Below are 27,063 nucleotides of genomic sequence, written 5' to 3'. Positions count from 1 at the left end.
CTTGAACCTAAGTATATCTGATTTTGGGAAGGGAAGGGAAGTCACAGAAATGATGGGATAAGGGGTGAACCAATGCAACAGTGATCCTCACAGACGCTATGTTTGAAATGAACTTTAAAACTTGGGAGGGAGGGGAATTAGGGGACGGAAAGAGGTAGAAAATGAGGGAGGAGTAACACTGTTCTAAAACTCATGGCAAGGGGAAACAAAGGAAGAGGCAACAACGCTTGATAAGAAATGTACTTGTAGCCGGGTCCCGGTGGCTCATGCCTGTAATCCTAGCTACTCAGGAGGCTGAGATCTGAGGATCGAGGTTCAAAGCCAGCCTGGGCAGGAAAGTCTGTGAGACTCTTATCTCTAATAAAACCACTAGAAAGCCGGAAGTGGCGTTGTGGCTCAAGCAATAGAGCGCTCGCCTTGAGCTAAAGAGCTGAGGGACAGTACCCAGAGTTCAAGCCCCACGACCGACAAAAAGAAAGAAAGAAAGAAAGAAACGTACTCATCACCTTGCTCATGTAATTGTAACCCCTCTGTACCATATTTTCACAACAAAGAAAGTACACATTCTCTTACATAACTGTAATCTCTCTCTGTACATCACTTTTACAATGAAATTTTAAAAAATAAGATTTTATCTATTAGAAATATGTAGAACATTGCTAGGCACTCAATTATGTCTGCCAAATCCATACGTTGAGATCTTAACCCTTCTCTCAGAGTATGGTGGTGAAGAAAGTGTTCTTTAAAGAAGAAAATGAAGTCAAAAGAGTGGACTCCAGACCTTTAAGAAGAGAAAACAAGAATAAAGATACACACAAAGAAAGAGGGCATCATGTGAAGCCAGAGAAGATAGCTATCTATGAGACAAAGAGAAAGAAAAGTCAGAGGAAATAATCTTCTTGATTTGATGATCTCAGAAGTCTATCCTTCCAAATGTGAGAACATAATTGCTGTTGTTTTGGTACTTTTTACTTCAGTCCGGGTGCATTACCAGGGTCATAGTAAGGTAGCATGATGCTTTAAAACATATTTAACACTTAACACCTATTCAAAATAGCATCTGGTTTTTGTTGTTTTTTTTTTTTTTTGGTTTTTCTTTTTTTTTTTTAATTGTGAAAATACCATAAAGAGGGGTTAAAATTACATGGGTAAGATAATGAGTACATTTCTTATCAAGCATTGTTGCATCCTCCTTTGTTTCTACTTCCCATCCCTTCCCCCATCCCCCAATCCCCCATCCCCCGCTCCCTGTCCCCCATCCTCCCCTCCCCCCCACCACCCCCCCTCACCCCCCCCCCCCCCCCCCCCCCCCCCCGCAAAGTTGTGAAGTTCGTTTTTGGACATAACTTCTTGTACATCTCATTGTTGCAATGGGTCCACCTGTATCCCTATTTAAACAATTTGTTTTTTCCCTTCCCCTCCACAAATTATACCAACATCAAATAGAAAATAGTATCTGGTTTTTTCTATGAAAATTTTAGTATTAGAAATGATTCATCTCGTTGTAATGGGTCCACCTATAACCCTATTTAAATGATTTGGTTTTTTCCCTTCCCCTCCACAAACATCAAATACAGTGAAAACATCAAATACTGTGAAAGTGGGGCTTATACCATGGTGGGGGGGGCGGGGAAGGGGGGGGTGGTAGGGGAGTGTGGGGGTGGTGTGGAGATGGGAAGGGAAGGTATGGGGAAACAAAGGAGGAGGCAACCATGCTTGATAAGAAATGTACTAACTATCTTGCTCATGAAATTATAACCCCTTTGTATGGTATTTTCATAAGAAAAAGAAAAAGAAATGATTCAATGAAAGACCTTGATCATGGAGACATCCAGCCTGGTTTGTAAATTTCAATTGTTAAGGCAGAAGCTGAATTATTATGTTGTATTGTGTTTTCAATAGATCCACTCATTAAAATCTAATATTTTCTTAAACAAACACCAGGAAATAGAGACATGGCTTTTTGTTATTATTGTAGTTGTTTTTGGTGGTGGTGGTGGTGGTGGTGGTTTTTGCTTCCCTACCCCCACACCTCCCACCCCTCAACCTCCAGGGAAGGGTACAGTACAGAAAAGGAGGGAGGATGGTAAACAAATGCAATCATGCTATTCAGTATACACTATGTGGAAAATTACCTATGTGACTTGTGAACAGGGATGGGGAGGGGAAACTGGGGAACGTAGAGGAAGGGTGACATTGTCCAAAGTAACTGTGATCAAGAGCTCACTTCTGAAATGGTAATTTTGCTATACAACACCTTAATAATAGCAATAAAATTATATTTAAAATATTGTTCATTTGTCATAAACAGGTTGGTAGGTAAGGGATGCTGATAACATAAATGGGAAATTTTGAATTGTCGATATTGATCCAATAGTAGACCAGAAACTTCATCCCTTTAACTCTTTAAACATTCATAATTACCGTCTGTCAAGATAAACTGATCAGTAATATTCATCTTAAAGGAGGGAAAAGGTCAATTGTTTAGTTGATAATACACAATGTCGACTTAGACATCTATTGCTCAGTGTAGTTATATGGACAGGGGCATACTTGGGCTACAATTAATTATCAATTTGAATCTTTTATAGCACTATTGTCTCCTTAAATCTAGCACAACAAAATTCGCAGGCCCTTCAAAATACAGGAAAACTAAACTCATTAAATTAAAGGTCACATGTTCCTATCTCAGTAATGTTCATGTACGGGAAAGCAAAAAGGTCGGTCTTGCATATTTCAGTACTATAGAGACAGCATTAAACAAATAGAAAATTAACTTGAAAACAGGCTGAAAGGTCAGAACGGGGAAACAACCTAAATCATTCAAGGTGCACCTATTGACTATTGTAATAAGATTATGCATTGATCAGTTTTTCTTTTTTTTTAAATGGGAAATGTCAACATTTTTTTTTCTTTTACATCATCTTCCCTTGAAAAGGTAGAAAAGTAAAACATTTGCAGAGACCTTTCAAATGTAATTTTGATAGAGTGTCCAGGTTCAGCCTCAATCACCCACTCACAATTCAAAGAGTCTTTATAGTACCCTGGCCAGCCTGGGGAGAGGATCACACCACTTGGAGCTGAGAAATGGCCACCACATGGAGCTGAAAGAGAAAACCACAGAATAAGTAAGACCACAACTTGTAGCATGAGCCGGAGGTGTTATTTTATTACTGACTGTAACTTTTATAGTTATGAAATACTAGTCAGTACTGTTTGTGAAAGTAAATGCATAATTGGGTCAGTTCCTTCTGTTAGTGATTAGCTTCCTTCCCAAAAGTATTTGTCTTAAAGAGATGATACAGTGATGTTTACGTCAATTAATAAACTGATTCTCCTCATCCTCACATCTCTGAGTGATTTTCCACATGCCTTTTACTGTTTCCAGCATATCCCTAATCTTTAAAGCTTCAAGAAATAATACATTTTGAGCTGTTTTTACTTTATTTATTTATTTAGCCATTGGGCTTGAACTCAAGGCCTAGGCACTATCTCTGAGCTCTTTTTGCTCAAAGATAATGCTCTACCACTTTGAGCCACAGAGCCATTTCTGTGGGGGGGGGGGGGAGGGGAGTTAATTAGAGGAAAGTCTCAGGACTTTCATGCCAGTACTGGTTTTGAATTATGATTCTTGGATCTCAACCTCTTGAATAGCTAGGTTTACAGTTCTGAGCCACCATTGCCTTGAAAACATTGCTTTTTATCTCTGACAATTTCGGATTTCAAATCCTGATAGTCAATGCTATACACTATCTAAAACCTTGACCTTCTTCTTTTCCAGACTTACTGCTACAATTGGTTCAATTATAAATTTATTTCTTGTCTGCTAAAATACCTTTTTGCTTGTGGTCCATCTATTGGAATAATATTGCACTATTTATAGACATATATTCACTTTCCTAGATATGTATTTTGATCCCTTTTTCAACACCAAATTTATTGTATTTTATGCTTTTCATTTTCTTAAGTTCAAACACAATAGAAAACATGATGTTAACATTAGAGTTTCAGTAGACTCCAGTGGTTAGACCACTTACTATAAACACTGCTGTGTAGTGTTACACAGCAGTGTAAGTTACAGAGAGAGCAACTTGGTAAATTTGCTGGAGCTTGAAAGTGCTAAAATCACTTATTGGTAAACTCTTTGAAAACAAGAACTCAAAAATAGTCTATTTGCCCTTCTTTCTGATGGAGGCATAGAATTCCATTATGTATATATACCACATTTGCTTGATCCATTCATCTACTGAGGGGCATCTGGGCTGGTTCTATATCTTAGCTATAGTAAATAATGCTACAATAAACATAGTTGTACTGGTAGTTTTAGTATAGTCTTGTTTATGATCATTTACTTGTAACCCCTCTGTATGGTATTTTCACAATAAAAAAAAATAGTCCATTTGCATGAGTTCCTATATTGACAAATGAAACCACCATCTCCTACAAGCGTTCATTCTTCTTAGTTCCATTATCCTTAATATTTAGTTCTACATCCAATCTGTCTTCAAGCTGACTCCTATTTCTTGAGTATGGCAGATGCCTCCTAGTTTAATTTACTATAATCTCATCCTTGATGTATAGAAATATTTGCATCCCAGAATCCACTAAAACTAGCCTACATTCATCAGCCAGAACAATTATCTGTTACTTTACACATCTCATGATGACCTTAAAATGTCATCTTTCTCTTTGAACCTACAAGTAGAATAGATCTTGCTTTATGTATTTCTTGCCTACTCTCTTTTGTCCTTTATGCTATAGCTCAGCAACATTTGCATGTTCTGTTTTTAACCAGTACCCAAATATAAAAAATACCAGAGCAGAGTTTTAAAAATGTTGAAAATTATGAGGATTTGTATGTGTGTGTAATAACTCAGTGTTTCAACACATACTCTTCTATGACTTACTACTATGTATTTAAAAATGCCATGCATTCTTTCTTTTTTATTTTTTAAATAATTTATTTTTATTTTGTTTTGCATAACTTCTAAAACCTATGTTAGATGCTGTTATTCTCTGTTGTTTTTAAAGATAACTAGGAAGTGGCGCTGTAGCTCAAGTGGTAGAGCGCTCGCCTTGAGTTGAAGAGCTGAGGGACAACGCCCAGGCCCAGAGTTCAAGCCCCATGACCGACAAAAAATAAATAAATAAATAAATAAATAAAGATAACTAAACATTAGTAAAAATAGGTAAGTATATACACTGACTTAAGCATTAAATGCATGATACACATTTGAGTAAAGTTCTTTTTCTTGTTTGTTTGTTCATATATTCCACAGTGGATCTTTCTGACCCTTTAGCTTCAAATTTGTCTAAGCCTTATGCCTTAGCCTCATTAGTTTTGGGCTTACAGGCATGTGCCAGATTGAGTATTTCCTATGTGAAATGGACTAGGATGTTTGTATGCAATACAACTTTCCTTAAAGAAAAACAAACTGATTTTTTCCCCTCAGCAGAATTTGACTTTCCTATAAAGCTTTCAAAGGAGACCATTTTCATAAGGATTATTTACTCTTCTAGTTATGATGACTCAAAATGAGATTTCCTGAAGGGTTATTATGTATTTCAAAAAATAAAAGTATGTGTGACATAGTCACTTACAGTTCCATATTTTAAAAGACAGATCTAAATATTTTACTGAGAGACCTAAAATTTTAAAGCATTTAAACAGAAATCTTTGCTATATTATCAACTCATGTTCTAGAAAAAAAAGTTTTTGTGCATTCAGTCTAATCATCATTAAATGAAGTAATTAGTCATAAAATTAACAAGCAATGAGCAAGAAAAGATTAAACAGTAAAGTGCTAAGTGATATTTGCACTAATCCCTCTGCCCAAAGTGTCAAGGAGCTATAGTATAGGAGTAGCATATGTAAGTTTTTTTTTCAAATTGTTTATCTTCACTTTTGGGGTTGGGACTTTCCAAGATTGCTACTCCAAACATGTAGGAAGAGACTCTCCTGGAGGTATGTAGCCTAAGGAAAAGGTTGCACTTTGTGTCATTTGGGAAAACGCAACTGATTGAAGAGTCTAAAAATGAGATGGCAGGAAAAAAGAACTTCCAATAATGATGCAGCAGAAGATCATATCCACAAAGTGTCTTAGCCGAGTGTAGATAAAATATTCTAGAGTAAAGTAAAACAACTGCATATAATCTGTTGCAAGAAAAACAGGAGAAAGAAGTGTAGCATACCCCCCCAAAAGGAGTGAGCTTTGATGCCATAATAATGATACAGGAAGAGATAATAATTTTAGATAAACCTTATAGAAAAATGAATAATGATACAATTGAGTTGAACAAGCCTTGCACTTTGCTATGTCTATAAGCTGCCTGTAGTATTTACTAATTTTCTTTAAATAGTTTTACTTTTAACTTTTGACATATCCTAAGCAGAAATGTCCTTAAAAGCATGCATTTTCATACATTTTATGCACCACTTATATTATTCTAAGATGTGAAAAAATTCCTAGAAGCTATTGAAATTTAAGAAATGCTTTTCCATTTTAGGCCTAATATAAGCTCTTATGTCTCCAACTGTAAAGGTAGTACTTATAAGAAAAATTTTGTTTAAATGGCCATAACCATCTTTTTCTGAAAAAGAAAGTGGAACATATAAAAAGAGGAAAGAGACCAAGACCATATTGTTACTTTTAATGTCTCATTCCTTCTTTCTTTCATTCATTCAACCAGTTATGCAATGCAACACAATAACATTTACTGAATGTTTCCAGTGTGCTAGGATTTCTGTGAAGATATCTTCCTGCATTATCTTATAGAATGCTCAAATTAATTCAGCTATATATGCATGTTAATATAGACAAGAACATTGATGCAGAAAGAATGAGTAATTTGCACATTAGCAATCATGGATTTGCGTGGTCTAACTGAAATGTCTTTCTGAAAGTCATTAAGTTACTCAACCTTTGTTCTTCATTTATTTAATGAACACAGAAACATAAATAACATACAAAATGTGATAAATTTTATAACAAGAATTTGTTCAAAATGGAGGACACAGATAAAGCCTCCATAGACAGTTTTCTGTTTGAAAGGAGAAATCTGACTTCTCCAGGAGGGGAAGATATTAGAAGTAAAAGAAATACCGTGTGTAAATGTATGGAGAATTGGGTCAGTATAGAAATTCTAAATAATTCCAGTACGTGTTTTAGAGGAGGAAGAAGGGAGAATGGATGATGCAAGAAGGAGTTTGTATCATGGAGTGATATGTAAGCAACAGAAAATTTATAGACATTGTGTTACCAAAATGTAAGGCATCTCAGTTAACCTCATGTCTTGCATTTGGCAAGAGAAGAATTCAGGCAAGGCATGAACCTAAGTAAAGATGATAGAAAAGTTTGTTAGGGAAAAAAATGAAGACAGAGAAAAAGAACACCTGACATTGAACTGTCATTGGAACACATATCAGCCAACTTCTGTTCCTTACAGAGGCCTTGAATTAAAAAGGAGAATTACAATCTTTGAAGATGGCTTTCTCATTGATGGATCTTCTTTTTATTTCCTGTAAGGTTGTTCGTAGCCTATACTTATTTGTCCTTTTTACTTCTTTATTTTCTTGTACACACCTGCATCCATGTCATTTTCAGAAAGATTTTGGCTTATTAATTTATGGTGACATTTGAAAGCTGTATAAGCCGTAATTCTGGATCACTTGTTTTCCTACTCACTTGTATCATGGAACATAGGTGTACACAGACACAGATAAGGCTTTCATTTAAATGGAACGTATGGATTAAAGATAGTACACCTGAGGCTTGTGAGATCAGTTTGGACATTATAATAAATACTAAGAAAGGCATAATTAAATTCAGAAATAAAGCCACGCGCCAGTGGCTTACATTTGTAATTCTAGCAACTCAGGAGGATCATGGTTCAAAGCCAGTTGAGGCAGGAAAGTCCATGAGACTCATCTCAAATAAACCACTAGAAAACCAGAAGTGGCACTGTGGCTCAAGCAGTAGAGCGCTCACCTCGAGCGGAAGATCTGAAGGACAGTGCCAAGCCCAAAGTTCAAGCTCCACGACTGACAAAATTCAGAATTAAGCCTGGCACATTGTGGAGATGAAGAAGATATTTAGGAGGTTGAAGCAAACAACATTTACTGATGGCGTGACACAGCATATGCAATTGAAGACCCTTTTGGTGTGTGATAGGAATGACTGGATATAAATGTGTTCTATTCACCAAAATGGGGAACACAAAAGAGTGAAGAGTCTCATATGAGAAGCCATATGGGAATCACTGCTGAGTCTGGAGGGTCTTGAAGTCTCAAAAGAGATAATAAAAAGTAACATCTGGAGCTCCAGGCTCCTTATCTCACTTGGTGAAGAACACTTATTTTGAAAACTCATGTTTTTTTTTTGTTTGTTTGTTTGCTTGAAATATAAATCTTCTTTCAGACTACTAGTTTTACAATCCAAAATGTCCTTCTCAATAACTTGGCAAGCATCTCTTTGAAATGTAACCAAAATCTCTGCTAGTCTCTGTGGGAAGATTGGATGATATCTTTAACAAACTCCAATTGTGAAAACATCCCATTATCAAACAAAAGTGACCTTATCACATTCCCCATTCTCCTCTGCAAACAGCTACCCAAACATTAAAACTCTTCATCCTTTTCAGGAGTCATAAACACATTAACTCTGACTTATTGCAATAATTCTGAATAAAAATTTTCCTTGCCTATTTAACTGCTATTGAAAACATTCATACTCATGAAATAGTACAAAAATGTTACTATACTGACAGTAATATTTTTTCTCCATGTCTCTCAAGATGCAGCATGATAATGCTCTACGCTTTTCAATGTCTGACTTCTTCCATACAATTAAAAGTCATTTCCATTTTGGCTAGAAGGTCAAGGTCCAGTCATTACTGATTTATCAATTAGGACAATTTGAAGTACTTTGTAGTTTAGAATAAGCTGATAGGTAAGTTGCTTTTAAAAATAACTGCTATATTGTTATTTTGCTAGTTTTATAGATTGAGAAATATAATGAAATATAATTTGATGAGAAACACAAGCCTAAACAGTAGCAAATCTGAAACTAAAATTAAATATTTTGATTCCAGTTTAGGAACTACTTCTGTGTTATATTTATTAATTAATTTTCTAAAGGGGATATTTATTTAAACATTTCTTCCTCTCTTTACTAAAGGTTAAGTCCAGAAAGAGATGGCTAGAAATCCTCAAAAGCAGAATATTCATTCTAAATATTTCTAGTATTATTTTGAAGCTATAAATACCTCTTTTTAAGTGGTTTCCCAATAATATTTTACCCATTTATTAATGTACAATATTTCTGCTACATACATGATAATGTACTCTGATGGAATTTAGAAAACATACAATTGTATGATATCATTTATAACTTTAGGACATATTTTTTTTTTGAAGAAACATAGTCACCAGTAACATAAACTATACTAGCACACTCAAACTGGGTAGACAGTCTGGAAAAGGGAAGACAGATAGCATTCTAGGGGAAGAAGAAAAAATATTGACATAAAAGTTGTCAGAGGGGAGTTCAGATTAGGGACCAATAAGAGGAGCAGGGAGAAGTGGATAATGAATACAGACATGAAAGGAGACATACTAGCTTGTATGGGAACAAGTCAAATGTGTTTTCTTGTTGCCATCTTTCAATGTACAGTTAGTGGAAGAGAGGGGAAGTTTGTGGTGTTAGGCAGTAATTAGGGCTTTTTGAAGACATTTTTTTATTGTGAAAATACTGTACAGAGGGGTTACAATTACATGGGCAAGATAATGATTACATTTCTTACCAAGCATTGAAGCCTCCTCCTTTGTTTCCCTTTAAACCAGCATGTACTTAAGGAACTTGTTAAATGCAATTTCCAGAATGATCCTCTAGTAATTGTAAGGTGAGACCCAGAAACCCTAAGATTAACAAGATCTCCTATCCTGATCTTTATTTTGAGTTTATTCTCCAGGCTCCATGGCCCACAATGAAGCATAACATGATGTAAGTGATTTCAAGATTGTGATCTCACAAGCTGCTGGGATGAGGAAGAGATTTGAGTATATTAGTGAAATGCAGATTGTTGCTTCTGATCTTCTCTTTGAAAGAATAAAAAAGAAGAGCGTATGAGAAATATGATAGACATATTTCATTTATCTAATGTTATCTTTCTAAAGACTAAAGAAAGTAAAGTGAGTAGAGTGGAACATGGGCTCATTTCGGTATTAAAGTTAGTGAAAAAGAGCTCATTCAAATTACACAATGAGAGTCCAAATTGCTTCAGACTGCATACAATAAAAGACCCTTGACTAATGAAAATGGTAGGGAAGTATGGTGTTTTTTAAGTAGAGAGACTCTTCCATCTGGGAAGGTGTTCTCAAGGGAATTGAGGATTATGAGGTCTGTGTTTTAACATGAGAACTTGACAATAAATGAATTAGGGAGGCGAACAGTCTAATGAAACTAGGGGTCCAGGACTGGGATAATGCTGGGGTGAGGGTGGACTTACCTGCTAGAACCCTAGCACAAGAACAGGTATCCCAGAACAGACTATCAACATATGCATTCCTGATTTGTGGTTCCTATTTTAATTTTTTTTTGGGGGGGGGGTCAGGTCGTGGGGCTGAACTCTGGGCCTGGGAGCTGTTCCTCAGCTCTTCAGCTCAAGGCTAGCACTCTACCACTTGAGCCACAGCACCACTTCCGGCTTTTTTCGTTTTGTTTATGTGGTGCTGAGGAATCGAACTCAGGGCCTCTGGTATGCAAGGCAAGGGCTAAGCCACCTTCCCAGCCCCAAGTATTTTAATTTTTTAAACTGTTGAGAACAGACTAAATGCAAATTGAGAATCTCTCTCTCTCTCATTTTTCCATTTCCCCATATTTGTTATATTATATGAATGTTGAGATTTAGGGCAAGATATACAATGGGGCATTCCAGTAATACTAGCATTTCATTTGATAGATACTGTTCTGTACAAGGCTGCCTGATAAAACCTAGTGGCACCTCATTTAACAATGGTGGCTCCACTTTTTATTCTTTATTTCCTTTTCTTAACCTGCTTGATGATTATTCATTTGGCAAGCCCCTCTAACTTGTCAGACTTCCAACTTTCTCTAACATTAGCCCTAAGACAAACTAAGGAAGCAAGCATTAAGATTAAAGAGCTAAAATGAAAGGGAAGCTTGAATCCCAGTTCTATGTTTTTTTGTGTTATTTTTTTTCACTTTCTTGGTTGCCCTTTCTCCTTTTTCATGGCTAGTTCAGTGAAAATTGTAAGAAAAACTTTACAGATATATTAAAGTATATATTAAAGATATATTAAATTTCTTATGACAGACACAGATGAGACCTGAAATTTCATAATGTATGAATAAATAAGATAGATGTTTATAGTTAGATATAAATGTGTATGCATGTAAACAAACATTCTGGCTATTTACAGCCACAAATCAATTGTGCTATATGCTTCAGATTGTTGACATAATTGCTCTCAAAGAATTCTTTCCAATGGGAATGTAATGTGTGTGAATGGGGAGGACGTCCCTTCCTCTGAGGCTAATTGAGATTCAAGGGGGAAACCCTAATCCTCAAAGGGAAGTTCATCAGAAATGCAAGACTAGCCTTCTCTACAAATAGTTCTGCAGTGACTTCAGTTCCATCCTATTCATTCAAAGAATTTTCTTAGATATCTAACAAGGGAGTAGCAAGTCTTATGTGCCATAGAATTTCAGAGAGTTCTATTCTGAGAGCAAGAAAATTCTTGCTTGAGTAAGCATTTTACAAAACATTCTGACATTTGGTGGAACAAAACAGGAAATTGTTCTTTCTCCCCTTCCTCCCTCCCTTCCTTCCTTCCTCTCTTCCTTCCTTCCTCTCTTCCTCCCTCCCTTCCTTCCTTCCCTCCTTCCTCATTTCCTTCCTTCCTTCCTTCTTCATTTCCTTCCTTCCTCATTTCCTTCCTTCCTTCTTTCCTTCCTTTCCTCATTCCTTCCCTGCTTCTTTCCTCTTTCTTTTTCATTTCTTTCTTTTCCTATCATTTTCTATTCTCTTCCTTCTTTCTTTTTTTTCTAAGTATTGCCTTTAAGCATGCACTCTCAAATATCTGTCTCCTCACCCCAAAAACATGTTGGCAAGACACTCTTTCTAATCATTTTGAGTATTTAAAAATATGATGTCCTAGTCCAGTTTTAAGCGTTCTCTTATTTCCATTTACCCATTCACTCAAAATGCCTGTTTGAGGTGAGAGAAACTTTGAGAATAGGAAGAAGCACTTAGAATTTGGAACAGGGAAGATAACTTTGAGGGTCTATCCTTTGGCCTGCAGATTGGCTGTGAACAGGACAAAGAAAGGAAATCTCAGGCTCTTCCATTTTGTATCCATATCCTTGGTCCAGAACTGTTTTTTCCTGCAATAATTCTACAGTAATCTTAGAATTCAGGAGGGATTAGCCTATTTAGCAGGTGTTGGCTATGGACATAAGTGAAATAGAAGAGTCAAATGATAAGTTCTTGATGTTGTCTTCTTTTGTCCACATCTATGGAATGAGTTTGACATTGTCTCTCTTAATCAAGGTTTGCATTAAAGATGAGAAACCATGAGGAAAATTTAGCTTTATACTACTTCAGTCAGACATTTGGTTATATTGTTTTCCATGTAAGGAAGGATGCTGTAATAAGAATGTTGGAAATTCTTATAAGTCTCCTCCAGAAAGAAGCAACCTTTTATTAGTCAATTTGTGTGAACATCTTATTTATATCATCAGATTGCAGACAATAGTATTCATCTGAGTTTTCCAATATATTTCACTAAAAGAAACCCTTATTATCTATAAAGAAGTCCATTGAATGCCTTATATACTAATCATATTCAGGAACATGATCATGTAATCCAGAAGGCCAATATTCCATTTTCACTTCTGTTGGGAAGCGTATACTCTATTAAAGAAGGCATTGCTGACTACATTGAAATAGGTAGAGGATACAGAAATCCAGAACAAAAGGAAGAGAAAAGTAGATAATATATCTGGGCATAAGAGCCTCTTGAGACCCAGATTAAAAAAAAAATATGAAGAAACCTTTGGTTGGTCACAGATAAAACGAACTGTAATCCACTTCTAAATGTATCATATTTTATTGAAGAGTATTGGGGGATTGAATTTAGAACCTTATACTTACTGGTCAAGCTCTCTGCCACTTGTCCCCAATCTCCATTTTTAAATGTAATCTACAAATTCCACTATCTATATGAGCTTTAAGAGAGAAAGGCAAGCTACTATTCAGGGCAGAATTCTTTAGAGACCAAGTATTTTTAGAAAAGAGGCACATCATTTTGTCTTCCATATTGAGAGCAGAGCTGAATAGGAACAACGAGAGACCTTATAAGGTTCCCCTCCCCTACTCTAGTAATTGTGGTCAGAGACACTGGTGGCTGTTCCAAGGATGTCTGGAATGGAGGAAATAAGAAATGGTTGGGTTCCATATGTTTCAAAGGGAGAGCTAAGGAGTTTTTCTGAGGCATCAGTTACAGCACATAAGTGAAGAAAGAGTCTGGAATGATTTAAAGAATGTGATCTGATTTACTGAAATACTACAATGATACAGTGGTGGAGAAGGTCTGTAATAGAAGCAGACCTGGTTTGATGTGGGAGTGTAACTAAGCTTGGACAGGTTAATTTTGAGAGGCTTCTTCAACATCTAGAGGGTGATATTGAATAGGATTTGAAAGGTATAAGTTCAACTGTGAAAAATGCAGCTAGATACATAAATTTGGGAAATATTACTGCAAGTGTTAAAGTTTGAAACTGAATAAAAATCATCTGCTGAGTAAATAAAATCAGGAAAAGACAGTATCCAAGGCATAGTACATAGTTTGGAACACTCAATCATGTCAAGGAGATAAAGAGAAAGTAGGAAGATAGACAAAAATGACTCTGAATTGAATATTTACTAAGATGAAATGTAAAAAAGCACATATATTTTAGACTTATCAAACTTATTATTTTTGCCTAAAATGATAAATAATTAAAAACTAAACTATTTAACTAAACTTTAATTACAAATGATAAATGGCATGGATTAGATATTTTATCACAAAATAATGCTTTCATTTTAATCTAACTCTCAGTTTTGCTCTTACAAATAATCCCTCTCTCATCTCTCAGTCCACAGGAGTATTTCAATAACATTTATATTTTAAAAAATGACATTCACCAATGAATACTAAATCCTCATACTCAAGAAATGTTTCTGTGGCTGCTACAGAGATAGGAGAATTAATTTATGTCCAACTGTCTTGCTTAAAAAATATCTGAAAACTCAAAATGACTTAGAACTCACTGCTTGACACTTAGGAAGAGAACTTTTCTTGTTTTATCCTAAGTCTCATATCTCTTTTAAGTTCTTCTGGGATTCACTGGCTGTTTTAGTGCTGGCAAATATAGAAGCAAGGATTTATAAAGTAGGAATGCAACTCAGAAAGTAGCTTTAAAAGATATGTCAAAAACATTATCTCTCTGCTTTGAAAATGCATAATTTCTTATAATAAGGTGGAGAATGTATTCACCAAGCTTCCAAGGAGACAGAATTTCTGTTGAAAACCTGTGGTTTCTATTCATGGATTTCCAAAATATCATTGGAAATTGCTAGTTCGTGCTTTTCTTTATAAATGAATGGTGCTTTTTGCCTAAGAAAAAGGATGAGTTCAATTATTTATTTTTTTTGTTTGTGTTATACAGTCCTTGTGGCTTGAACTCATTGTTAGGGCATTGTTCCTGAATTCTTTTTTCACTCAAAGCCAGTACTCTACCACCTAAGCCATAGCTCCACTTTCAGCTTTTTTGGTGATAAATTGGAGATGTGTCTCATGAACTTCTCTGCCCAGGTCTCAGCCTCCTGAATATCTAGAATTGGTGGCATGCATCATCAATGCTCAAATGAACTCTTCATTCTTAGGGAAACAAACAGTACAGTGAAGTAAGTTTCATTTTAACTACATGCATGAGAGAGATGTTGAACACATGTGAGCAAAAGTATAGAACAGAGTAAGGAGAATTGATTACAGAGAGGAAAAATATTTAGTGAAGAGAGGATTCTATGTAGAAGTCTGTGGGAAACAGAGCGGGAGAAAAATGGTGGAAATGATAGTGACAATGATGATATTGATTCTATGAATTTTACATGTGACAATACTTTTAATGGGGGATTAAGAAAAGAATTGACCCCATTCTGTTAATGTATAAAGCTACTACATCTCAAATAAAAAGAAAAGACAAATGACTATAGTATTTATAATTACTAGAGTACTATCAATGGTTAAATTATTAGCAAAACTGTAATATGTCATATTTATCATGTTGAGGGGAAGCATGTTAAGATACAGGCATTATATAATTGCCAAGTCAATAGGTCACTGAGATTAACACAGTTTGGGGAAAATTATGCCATGCAAGAAAAAATACTATAGCTAAACTATTTGTGACAATAGATCATATTTAAGCAGTGTGTCCATAAAAGGGCTGCTTGTGTAGGCTAATGTCAATTTTCAATAGAATTATTCTTGAATTGTTTGGAGTTGTTGTGATTAGGTACCGAAATATTTATCTGTAATTATTTCTCACAAAAAACACCTGCCCATTATGGGAATAGAGTGTTTTCATTAGCTCTTAGTGTATTTTAGTTACTTTGTTGCTCCTTTGGACATTTGAGTTTCTGAACCCTACTGAACACATTGGGCATCTATTTGTGACTCCAATCCATCAAAACTGTCATCTCCTGCCAGTTGGCTTCACACGGAAGACATACGTATACAGATGAATTGAGTTGCATGCAAATGTTAAAAAGAGATTTTTCTGGCTCTGTGCTGAACTCAGAGAAAATGGTAAAAAGTCTGACTGACATTCACTAGATAAAGATAGATACAGACTGCAGTATCAAGTTCATAACTAAGTGACTGAGAGCAAATTTACCAAATAATCACCGACTTAATTCCACTACTAAGAGTCTCAGAAATCCCTGAATCTGGTAAAGCAAGTAAAAAAAAAATTAAAAAGCAAGTGAGAAAAATGAATTTTTCATAGTTTTTTTTTTAAGGAAAAAGGCCAAGAAACAATGCTCAGAATACGTGAGGGGTAGCTAATGGGGATAAAATCTTTTGGCATAAAATGAGGCAGACTGTCTCCGCCACTTGGAGTTGGCCCTCAGGATGAACAGAATATGGGTCGACAGAGATAAATGGGTTTCCCAGAACCTCAAAGGAAAATCTCTCTGGTAGGTCAAATACACAATTTATCTTGCACATAGTTTTAATTGTCACAGGAAAAAATCTTAGTGACTAGAAATTATCTGGAGTTTTACTGAATGTTAAAGGATTCTGTCATTTGAGGGGTCAGGGATGGCTCTTTTTAGCATTGCTAAAAAAGAAATCTAGGGCTCCATTAGTCCCTTCAAGTAAATAACTAGTGAAAGAATCATATCCAAGTTTCAAGACATACAAATGCTCAGAGTGAGGTGAGGAGAGAAACAAAATCTAAACGCTATTATGACATGGCATTTCTCCTCCTTATCCCAAATTTCCGAGTGCTTTGACTAATAGAACAGATTCCTGGACACACTTAAACTATAAAAAAACAAAGAATTCCATGGAGAAAGATGCTGAGAATACTTAGAGAAGAGGTTCACAGATACTGATCATGCGGCTTCTACTGTTCAGGAAACAAACAAACAACAACAACCAAGCTAGATATGGGGATAGTATGGACATGAGAACAGTGTCGGAGAGAGGAGCTATTATGAGTGGGAAACTGGTGAGAAAAGGAAGAGGTCTTTGGGGAAGTTCTCTTTCAATACTGAAAATCCTTATGTAGACCCATTAAAGGAATGTTAGAATAACCCACAATAAGACCTCCAATAACTAGCGAAACACTATTTGTCATGGCTTTAGGATGTTTCTATAAAGAAGACACACAGTTTGGCTTTACATACTAAAAGATATATTCAAGTTGTATCCTCAGTTCCTGTAAAGAAGTTATTCCACAAAATATATATACATATATGGAATATGTGTACATATTCTATAATTATTATATTATGAATATATCATTATACTATATATATATATATATATATATATATATATATATATATGTTTCTTCATGGAGTGTTGAAACAATTCCTAAGGCAGGGGTGTTCCAAATGAAATAAATGTAACCAAGAGTCACTCTTTCCTAAATTGAGAGTTAGTCCTACTTGTAAAGCAATCATGCTTCTCTAGATCCTCCAAGTATTCATCAAGACCTCTTTTCCTATCCTACACACAATCTCAATGAATGATTGCTATTTCCTTCCACCTCAAACAAATTTTGTTTCGATATTCTAATATAGCCCAAAATTGGGAGAGAAAACTATGATTTAAGGAACAGGCTTCAGGACAGAGCGGTATCTAAAGAATATGCATTACTATTTTTCTCTTTTTATTTGACTATTTTGTTATCATTTACAATATTTTTTAAAAGTAATCTCATAGTCATTTGTATTGACTACAGCCTCCTAAACTGATAACATTTGAAGATGGAAAAGAGACACTAAATTGATCAAGTTCAGTTTTCTGTTCTCCAAAATGATACAGCTCAGGGCAGAATGCTTGCCTAGAATTGAGCACTGAGTCTGACACCTACCACTGTAAAACAACCATAAAAACAAATTCACCTGCCTGGTGTTGGTGGCTCACGCCTGTAATCTTAACTACTCAGGAGGCTGAGATCTGAGGATAGCGGTTCAATGCCAACCCTGGGCAGTAAAGTCCTTGAGACTCTTACCTCCAATAAACCACTAAAAAATCAGAAGTGGTGCTGTGGCTCAAGTGACAGAACACTCGCCTTGAGCTGAAGAGCTGAGGGATAGCGCCCAAGCCCAGAGTTCAAGCCCTACCACCAACTCCCCCGCCCCAATCACCTAATTACTGCTTAAAACCTATTTTAAAATGTCATGCTTACATCTCATTCCAAAATTTATTTATGCTGCTTTAATAAATAGATATGCTGTACAACCAGATATTAGAGCTAAAAGAGAAATGGATTTAATAACACTAATTTCTACTCTGGCTATTCCAAATAATGACTACCCTCTCCAATCATTTCTGTTGAATCTACAGTTATACTCTTTAAAATTAGAGTTTTAAGTATGGCCATCCTTCTTGTCAACCTAAATTCAACTTCTTGAAAATATGCAAAGTTATATAATCCTAAACATTGTATATCACAAACATACAAATATATGCACACAGGTAAACACTCATTTTTTTCTTCCTTTGGCTGGAGAGTTTATGTCAGGGATTGGCACTTACATCAACTCTATCATTTGAGTCACACCCTTAGTCCTTTCTTTTTAATTACTATTTTTTAGAGAATATTTTGCATTTTTCCCCAGGCTAATTTCAAACTGAGATGCTCCTGACCACCACATCTTAAGAAAGTGGAATGACAAGGATGAACTAGCACACCCTACCATGCTACTATTTGTGTGTGGCTATATTTTAAAGTGAAAATAATAATTGAACAAGAAAATAGCAAATTATACTTTCAAACCTTACGCATTTTAAACATATGAGTGCTTTAGCTTAAATTTGCTTTATTTATTTTTTTGTAAACAGAAGAATATAGGAATTATAAACTGCACTTTTATATACAAAACATTAAAATTGCATGTATACATATAACTGAGCATACTAAAGGACATTTTCACCAGCAACCAATATTTACCATCTTTTAATAGGAACTCTTATTGAAAGGAAACTATTGGAAGTAGAGGTGTGGCTCTGGAAGTACAACACTAGTTTTGAACAAAAAGCCAAGCAGAAGTATGATGGCTCTGAGAATCAGCACACACACACACCCACACACACACACACACACACACACACACACACATACACACACACACACACAAGCTATTAAGTTGTTTCTAAAAACGTGAAAAAGGGAGTTAAGTGTGTATTACTAGATTTGTATGATGGATAATACTGAGAGACACTTTAAGATGAGGATCACAATAGTCCAGGAACATTGAACAACTTCCCATGGCTTCAAGTATGTAAGGATGTTGGTCATAGCTCTTGTGAACCTTGGTACTTACCTCCACATCTTGGAATAGGTCCACTCCACATTACTTTTCCATCCATAAGGATACAAGTAATTGTCTCTGTTCCCTGGGTTTTAATAAATCCTTCTTCACAAATGACTGAAATTGAACTCCCCAGTTGAAAGTTGTCCCCAAATCGCCGAGCATTGATTGGAATTCCAGGATCAGGACACTCGTTATGGCCAAATGCTTTAGAAAGACAAAGAAAAACACCCAAGCATTATGAAGGAGAGGGATGTCCACATATTTTTGGAAGAAGAAATAGTGATTCTTAAAAAACAAAAGAAAACCAAAAACCAAAAAAAAATGTGTTTACTTCTAAGAAAGTGTTTTATTTATTCATTGTTTCAAGATATAAGGAATTTACTATGAACATTTCTACTTTGTCTACTTTTAATGGATATGATTGATTTGAAATATGAATTATAGTGGAATTATTCACTTTATAACTTTTGATATGAATTAAACTCCATTATTTCTATTTATTTATGAATTTCATTAGACTTGCTCTATGTAAAACTCCCAGTATAAGCTGCTTAGTATTCCAGCTGCTTAGAATTCTAATTAATGTGAATTTTGAGCAGGTTGATTTTATTTTATTGAAACTCCTATTGTTCACTTTGTGGGCAATGGGAAGAAAAAAAAATTCCTTGTGAGAAATAAAGGGAAATGTTTCAGTATACTATGAAGTTCTTGCTTCTTTATGAATTTCTATAATATTTTCTTTCTGCCATGCAGGAAAAGAAAAGAATTAATTTCTGTAATTCTCACTTTCTGGACACAATGATAAGTTGTTATCACACCTGACATTTAGTAACACTTGTGAGCAAAGTGTCACTGGCTGCTATGGTCTTTACTACTATGAAAAGCAGTGTTAAGCTTAGCAAAAGTCAACTCGCTGGCCTCCAGTTATATAAATAAAACTTGATAGGCTTGGAATGTATCCCTTGTTATTCTCCCTAACACTATGTTGTACATGGGTGATGTATTTATGCCTCTCAGAATGGCCTTATTTTACCTTATTTTGCCCATGGTGCATGTTCAGTCCAGGTAATTCAAATAACAAATGTATAAATACAGTGTGTTTATTTGAACAAGTTACAGAATGTTAAGCTTACCTATTTTCCTCTTCATCCATCTGCTTTTCTTTATATGTGTTGTAAAATTTTAATTTAGAATGCTATAAATCAAAGAACATTTTCCTTCATAGCAAACCAATAGATTCTAAAAATGTAAAGTAGATTTTATGAGGTGTATATGATTTAATATTAGATTCACACTCTACATCAGTGTAAGCAATATTTAATTTATTTGAATAACTTTAAATTCAAATGTTGATAAGCTGAAAAATTTTATCAATTAATTTATCATTATAAGCCAAACTAAACCAAGGAAAAAGGTAAATACCGAAATACATGAAATGTATTTAGATGTACTTATGTCTAATGTTTGTTTTATCATCTGCATTTAACAACTCAATTTTTTAAAACTAGATTTTGCTGGTGGCTCATGCCTGTAATCCTAGCTACTCAGGAGGCTGAGATCTGAAGATGGTGGTGCAAAGCAAGCCCAGTTAATAACATAAAAAGTCAGAAGTGGTACTGTGGCTCAAGTGGTAAAGTGCTAGTCTTGCCCAGAGTTCGAGGTCCAGGACTGAAAAAAAAAAAAGCATTTTTTTTTAAATTGTGAAAATACCATTCAGAGGGGTTACAATTACATGGGCAAGGTAATGAGTACATTTCTTATCAAGCATTGTTGCCTCCTCCTTTGTTTCCCCTTCCCATCCCTTCCATCTTCCCTTCCACCCGCTTGCCACGTGCCAAAGTTGAAAAGTTCGTTTTTCGAAATAATGTCTTATATATCTCATTGTTGCAATGGATCCATCTTCCCTCCAAAAATTATACCTATATGGCTAGAGAAGTTGAGAATTTCTTCATGTTTTTATTGGCCATTCTTATTTCAGAGAAGTCTCACTTTAAGTCTTTAGCCCACTTATTAATCGGCAGTTGTTTCCTTGAGAATTTGTTGTTGGGGGATTTAATTTTTTGAGTTCTAAATATATTTTAGATATCAAACCCTTTTTCGTTGTATGCTTAGTGAAGATCTATTCCGTGGGCTTTCTATTGATCTTGCTAGCTATGTCCTTTGCCATACAGAAGCTCTGAAATTTCATACAATCCCATTTGTCCAATCTTTCTTTGAATTGTTGTGTTTCTGGGTCTTCATTAAGAAAATTTCTGCTTCAATACATAATACTCAACTTATAGTTTGTCAGAAAAGAGAACATACTTAGGACAAATTAAACAAACTTTCACATATGATCAATTAAATAATTTATTATAGAAGCAGAACAATGTACATAAGACCTGAAAAAATAATAAATTTAAGACAAAATTATAGTTATAGATGCACATATGTATCTCTCTTTGATACATATATAAAATAATGTTAGAGAAATTTCAGATACAGAGATCATTCTCCACAAAAGTCCTTGTAGTACATATCACAGCAAATTTGACTGAATGTATTTGAAACTCTGAAGAGTCAGCGTTCACCATTGGTGTCACTTTGATCAAACAATAACTGTAGTTTGCTACTAATTGCCAAAGCTCTGCACTGAACAATGAGGATGGGAGCAAAGGGTGAAATTCCATTTTAAAGGGTAACACCAAGAGAGAAATAAAGTTCTAGGACTGTATCACTACTACACTTAGCTATTAGCTAATCAGGAAGGTCAATATGTAACAGCAAAAACTGTTCCAAAGGAAAGAAGAAGTAAGCATAATAGACCACTAGGATTTTTTTTTCCTTTAGCTGATTCTTTCTTTTTTTTTCTTTTTTCTTTTGTTGGTCATGGGGCTTGAACTCAAGGGTTTGGATGCTGTCCCTCATGCCCCTCAGCTCTTCAACTCAAGATGAGGATTATACCACTTGGATCACAGCACCACTTTCGGTTTTCTGGTGGTTAATTGGAGATAAATGTCTCATGGATTTTCCTGCCTGAGCTGACTTTGAACTGTGATCCTCAGATCTCAGTCTTCTGAGTAGCTAGGATTACAGGCGTGAGCCACCGGCTGACTTATTTTCTACGATTATAAGAACTTTTTTTCCCTTTCAGACAAAGAATATTCATCATTTGGAAATGCAAAAATGTGTGTATGATATGAATAACTAACCACCTCCACAAAGACTGCCCACATCCAGAGAAATAAAATAAACACAGCATAACAAAAATGTGATGATACAATTTAAAAGTCAGCCTAACAATAATAATTTATGTTGATAATCCATTTACTAGAAATCCTGTACTCTGTACTAAATTTTCTCTATCCTTCAAGAAACACAACCTCGTTTAAGTACTGTGAATAGTTTTATTATTGTTGTTCTGCTATCAAACCTAAAAGTGTAGCAAAGACGAGATTCAGAGATAGGATAACTTGACTGTAGAGATGACATTTTCAGTAACTAAGGCACCCTCCCCCAGAGTGGCTTTGTTAGGTCAGGTCAGTGGTCTTCTGTCTCTAAATTAATGATTTCCTTCTCAAAATGTTTTTGAAGACCTGTGATTTCTTCCTCCCTCTCCCCGTTGGAAGTATAACTCTGGGCTGTCAATATTTGCTTCAAGTGTCCCAATGATTTGTGAACAGCTTGAAGAAAAGAACTATTTTCTTTGTATACTTGCATATAAATAACAGCCAAATCTGTGATATATAGCAGGTTAGAGTATATGACAAGTCTTAATAGAATAAGCTGATATATTAATAGTATTGGAAACGCATCTCATTAATACCCAGCATCCTTGACAAAGAGAAATGGCAGAGTAAGGAGTGAAATGCATTTGGAAATCAGAATTAAATGACCACCCCTGGCAAAACTAGGTTATGGCTTGCATATATATAATGTTTGCTTATATGTGAATGAAGAGAGTTGATTTGTATTATTTTTTTTCCAGTTGTACTTGTAGAGGAAGTATGTTACATGGAAAAAATATAAAAGCAAAAACTTACTGTTGTAAGTGATGTTAAAGCCACGTCCTGACATGGAGTGGTCAGCTTGAAATTCCAATCTCAGTATATGACTATTACTTGTAAGGTGAGAAGGCACTTCAGCCCCAGTAAATGTCCCAAGAATCGGGGAATCCGGAGAGTCTCCGTCTTTAACAGCAAGGAAGTCAAACTGAGATTCCAGATCAAAGTCATTGAAAGAAAGGTGTATTCGACTTCCTGGATCGGAGATTATTGTCCAGATGCAATTTAAATTATTTCCATATCCTTCTGGGTAATCAGGAGAAAGAACTGTTCCCATTGGTGCAGTGAAGTTGGAGAGACAAGGAACTGGCAAAATAGGAAGATTATAAAGTACAATGAATATTTATAAGTAACATGGTTTACCTTATTTTGTCATATTCTTCAATTTGGCCCATAATCAGCACTTTGGTAAAATACATAAATAAAAAATTAAATAAATAAATACAGTGTAAAATATTCTACAAAACAGGAAGAAAATGTTCCCATCTTTACTTTTGTGAAAATATCCATTTGAGTGAGTAGAAAATTGCCTGAGAGACTTAGTGAAGCACACCTATGAAAGTATCTGGTGGTATTTTCAAAGACAATTTAATAACAAAAGGTCTGATTTACTTTAACTGGATTAATTCTTCGTAGGATTCATAATTACAATAGTATTATTGGGAAGTAGTGAATTATGGGAGGAGAAGCCTAATTGGAAGAATTAGGTCATGTGGGTTACACCCTTGCTACATCTTGTGCTGGCTCCCAACTGTCTATCTGCTCACTGGGCCAGAAAGACTAGGCCAGATGTGAACCACTCTATGTCTCCCTCCTCACCATGTTGGACTGATACCTCTGAAACCATGAGCTACAATAAATAATTCCTAACTTTGATTTTCTCCTGTCTTTGGTCACATCAATGAGAGAACTACACATTACTTCTCTTTTGTCTTTATATTTTAGAAAATGGTGGGGATTTTACTGGACTACACATCTCTATTTTGCATATTAGAAAAAAACTGACTTAAGACTACATATTTAAATACATGCAAATATAAGTGGAGAAAAGCATTAATTTAATTTGATATCTTATTGGTTCTACTATACTATAAAGTGATTAGCTCATATATATATATATATATATATGTACATATATATATATATATATATATATACTCCCTACAGAAAGTAATACAGTTAATGAAATAATTGAAAAATGAATTTTTGTATTCTTTTTGTTGGTTGTGGGCCTGAACTCTGGGCATGGGCAATGTCCCTCAGCTATTCAGAGCAAAGCTAGTGCTCTACCACTTGAGCCACATCACCACTTCTGGCTTTTTCTGCTTCTGTGGTGCTGAGGAGTTGAACCCAGGGCCTCATGCATGCAAGGCAAGCACTCTATGAGTGAACCACCTTCCCAGACCTGATATTTTGTATTTTACAATACATAATCATTATGTAATTATTTTATTAGTAAGTATATTATATTTATTATTATAATTGCATTATTATCATATATTGTATATTATATATAATATTGCATATTTATATCCAATAATACAATATATATATATTAAAATATTAATATGCTATATTTAATTATATAATTATTACATGATTATAGTTATTACATAATTACTAATGCAGGATGCTAAGGTTCAGAGAAAATTCAGAATATAAGTGGAAGCTATGTGTCTTATCATAAACATGAAATATTCTTATAGATACAATCAAATAAGCTGATGAATTATCTTTTAGATACTACTGGAAGAACACACAAATAAGAGCTCTTTAATCACAAGACAATTTAGTCTTACTCTCACCCTTGTTTCATTTGTAATGTTAAAACAATATGAATTAACTTTCACCTACAGCCTTTAGAAAATGCAAGAGTAAGAATTAGGAAAGAAAATGGTTTATCACTGAAAAGGAAATTAAACTTAAAATGATAATATCTTTTCTTCTGATGTTTTCACAGATTTTTAAGAAAAGTAATTGACACAATTGTGAAATATATTTAATTGCCTTATATTAAATATGAAGATTTGTTTCTAATAAATAGCAATAAGTCATATTAAAATGATCACTTATAACCAAGAGGGTACAGTTGGGAAGAGGAAAAACTGGAGAGAGTGAAAGAAAAGTTGACATTGATCAAGGTATGTTGTGCTTTCAAACCTGACTTATGGAATTGTGACCTCTTTGTATAACCACTTAATTATAAAATTGAAAATATGAATAAGTTTAAAAAATAATCAATCTTGGTGTGATGGTGCATGCCTGTAATCTGAACTACTCATGGCAGAAGTAGAATTGTAGTCAATAGGTCATTCTGAGCAAAGCACACCTTCTTTATTTGTGATCTTTTTTTTTATTATGAAAATAACGTACAGAGGGGTTACAATTACATGAGCAAGGTAATGAGTACATTTCTTATCAAGCATTGCTAACCAAATAAACAACTACAACAAACTGTAAGGAACAATACTGAGGTTATGGTTCAATTAGAAAGGAACATGTCCAACAAGAGAATGGCACCAAGTTCAAATTTGAGTAGTACTAAAAAAAAAACAAAAAAATAATAATCTCCATTTTTGGGTAAAGTTAACCACATACAACAGCCTTATTAGTTATACAAGTATATCTTTCTATCAGAGTTTGGTTTATGATTATAAATATATATTATAATTTATTCTTCTGAATAAATTAACTTGCAAATATGTTTAAATAATTGCTTATAGAAAAACATTAATTGCTAAATTTTATTATACTTTAGGACATTGGGCATATCTAATTTATATATATTTAAAGATGTTCCCTTGAGATTCAAGAATTTTTAAAATTTGCTTTTCACTAAAAATATATATTTTATTAGATGTGTTCTAGAGAGTGAGGGGGGGTGTTGGGGGGGGAAGGGGGGAAGGAGAAGGATTGGGATTGGGGGGGGACGGGGGAGGCTGGGAAGGGAGGTGAAGGGTAAACAAAGGAGGAGGCTGCAATGCTTGGTAAGAAATGTACGCATTATCCTGTCCATGTAATTGTAACCCCTCTTTACAGTATGTTCACAAATAAAATTAAATTAAATTAAAGAAAAAAACACATTTTAAAGCATTTCCATCCTTAAGCTGGGTTCAACAGGAGAATGTGTTCTTAGCCTTCTCAATTTCCTGGTTTTTATCTATTGGTAGCACCTCAATTTTTTCATATTTGATGTTGATATATTACATTAATAGATTCCAAATATTAAATACTTTATAGTCTTTCTGTTGTCATTGTTAGTTATGGGACTTGAAATTCGTCTGCCACTTGAGACACAACACTACTTCTGGGGTATGAGTGGATAATTAGAGATGAGATTCTCAAGGGGACTTTTCTGCCCAAGCTGACTTAGAACCATGATCCTCAGATCTCACCCTCCTAAGTAGCTATGATTACAGGTGTGAGCCACTGTACCCAGCTAATACTGTAGAATACTTTTTTGGAATAGCTAGAACAAAAGAACTTTGAGTAAAGCCTTTGAATTTATTATTAAGTTTCAGATATTAAACAGAGTCAAAGAAGATTCTTCTAATATATCTTGTTCTTTCACAGCAGGAACCTCACAAAGTGATCCAGTTTATGGAAAGAAACTAGCCTAAATTGAAAAAGATCGAATAAGGGTCTTCACACTCTTCCTCTCCTAGAATTTCTGAAAAGTAAATGTAATAAAACAGGGATTTTTTTGCCCGATTAAAAAATAATACCTATTTTATTGTAATATAATGAAGATAAAATTAAAATAATTAAAACTAAGTATATCAATAGGTAATAGAAGCTGTGTTTTACTTTTAGTTAAGCATGAAGACCTTAATGTATTTTCGCAAATATGTTTCTTTTTATCCAAGCATATCAGCTAAACAATGAATTTTATTATGTACAATAT

The 27,063-nt window shown here is 34.7% G+C and overlaps 1 protein-coding gene across 4 annotated transcripts in view; it reads right to left on the bottom strand.

Moving 5' to 3' along the window:
• Window positions 1-27,063, bottom strand: part of Csmd3 (CUB and Sushi multiple domains 3) — a 926,836-nt gene that overhangs the window by 335,577 nt on the left and 564,196 nt on the right. For all 4 annotated transcript variants that reach the window (XM_042673149.1, XM_042673151.1, XM_042673150.1 and 1 more), the window contains 3 exons: window positions 23,139-23,465; window positions 19,126-19,320; window positions 2,966-3,104 (listed from right to left, as the gene is read on the bottom strand). In XM_042673149.1, coding sequence (XP_042529083.1) covers window positions 2,966-3,104; window positions 19,126-19,320; window positions 23,139-23,465 — 661 coding nt within the window. The remainder of the gene's footprint in view (window positions 1-2,965; window positions 3,105-19,125; window positions 19,321-23,138; window positions 23,466-27,063) is intronic.

The sequence above is a fragment of the Dipodomys spectabilis genome, unplaced genomic scaffold (assembly GCF_019054845.1).
Source record: "Dipodomys spectabilis isolate Male_0828 unplaced genomic scaffold, ASM1905484v1 ptg000783l, whole genome shotgun sequence".
Lineage (NCBI taxonomy): Eukaryota > Metazoa > Chordata > Mammalia > Rodentia > Heteromyidae > Dipodomys > Dipodomys spectabilis.
This window is presented reverse-complemented; position numbering and strand designations above follow the sequence as displayed.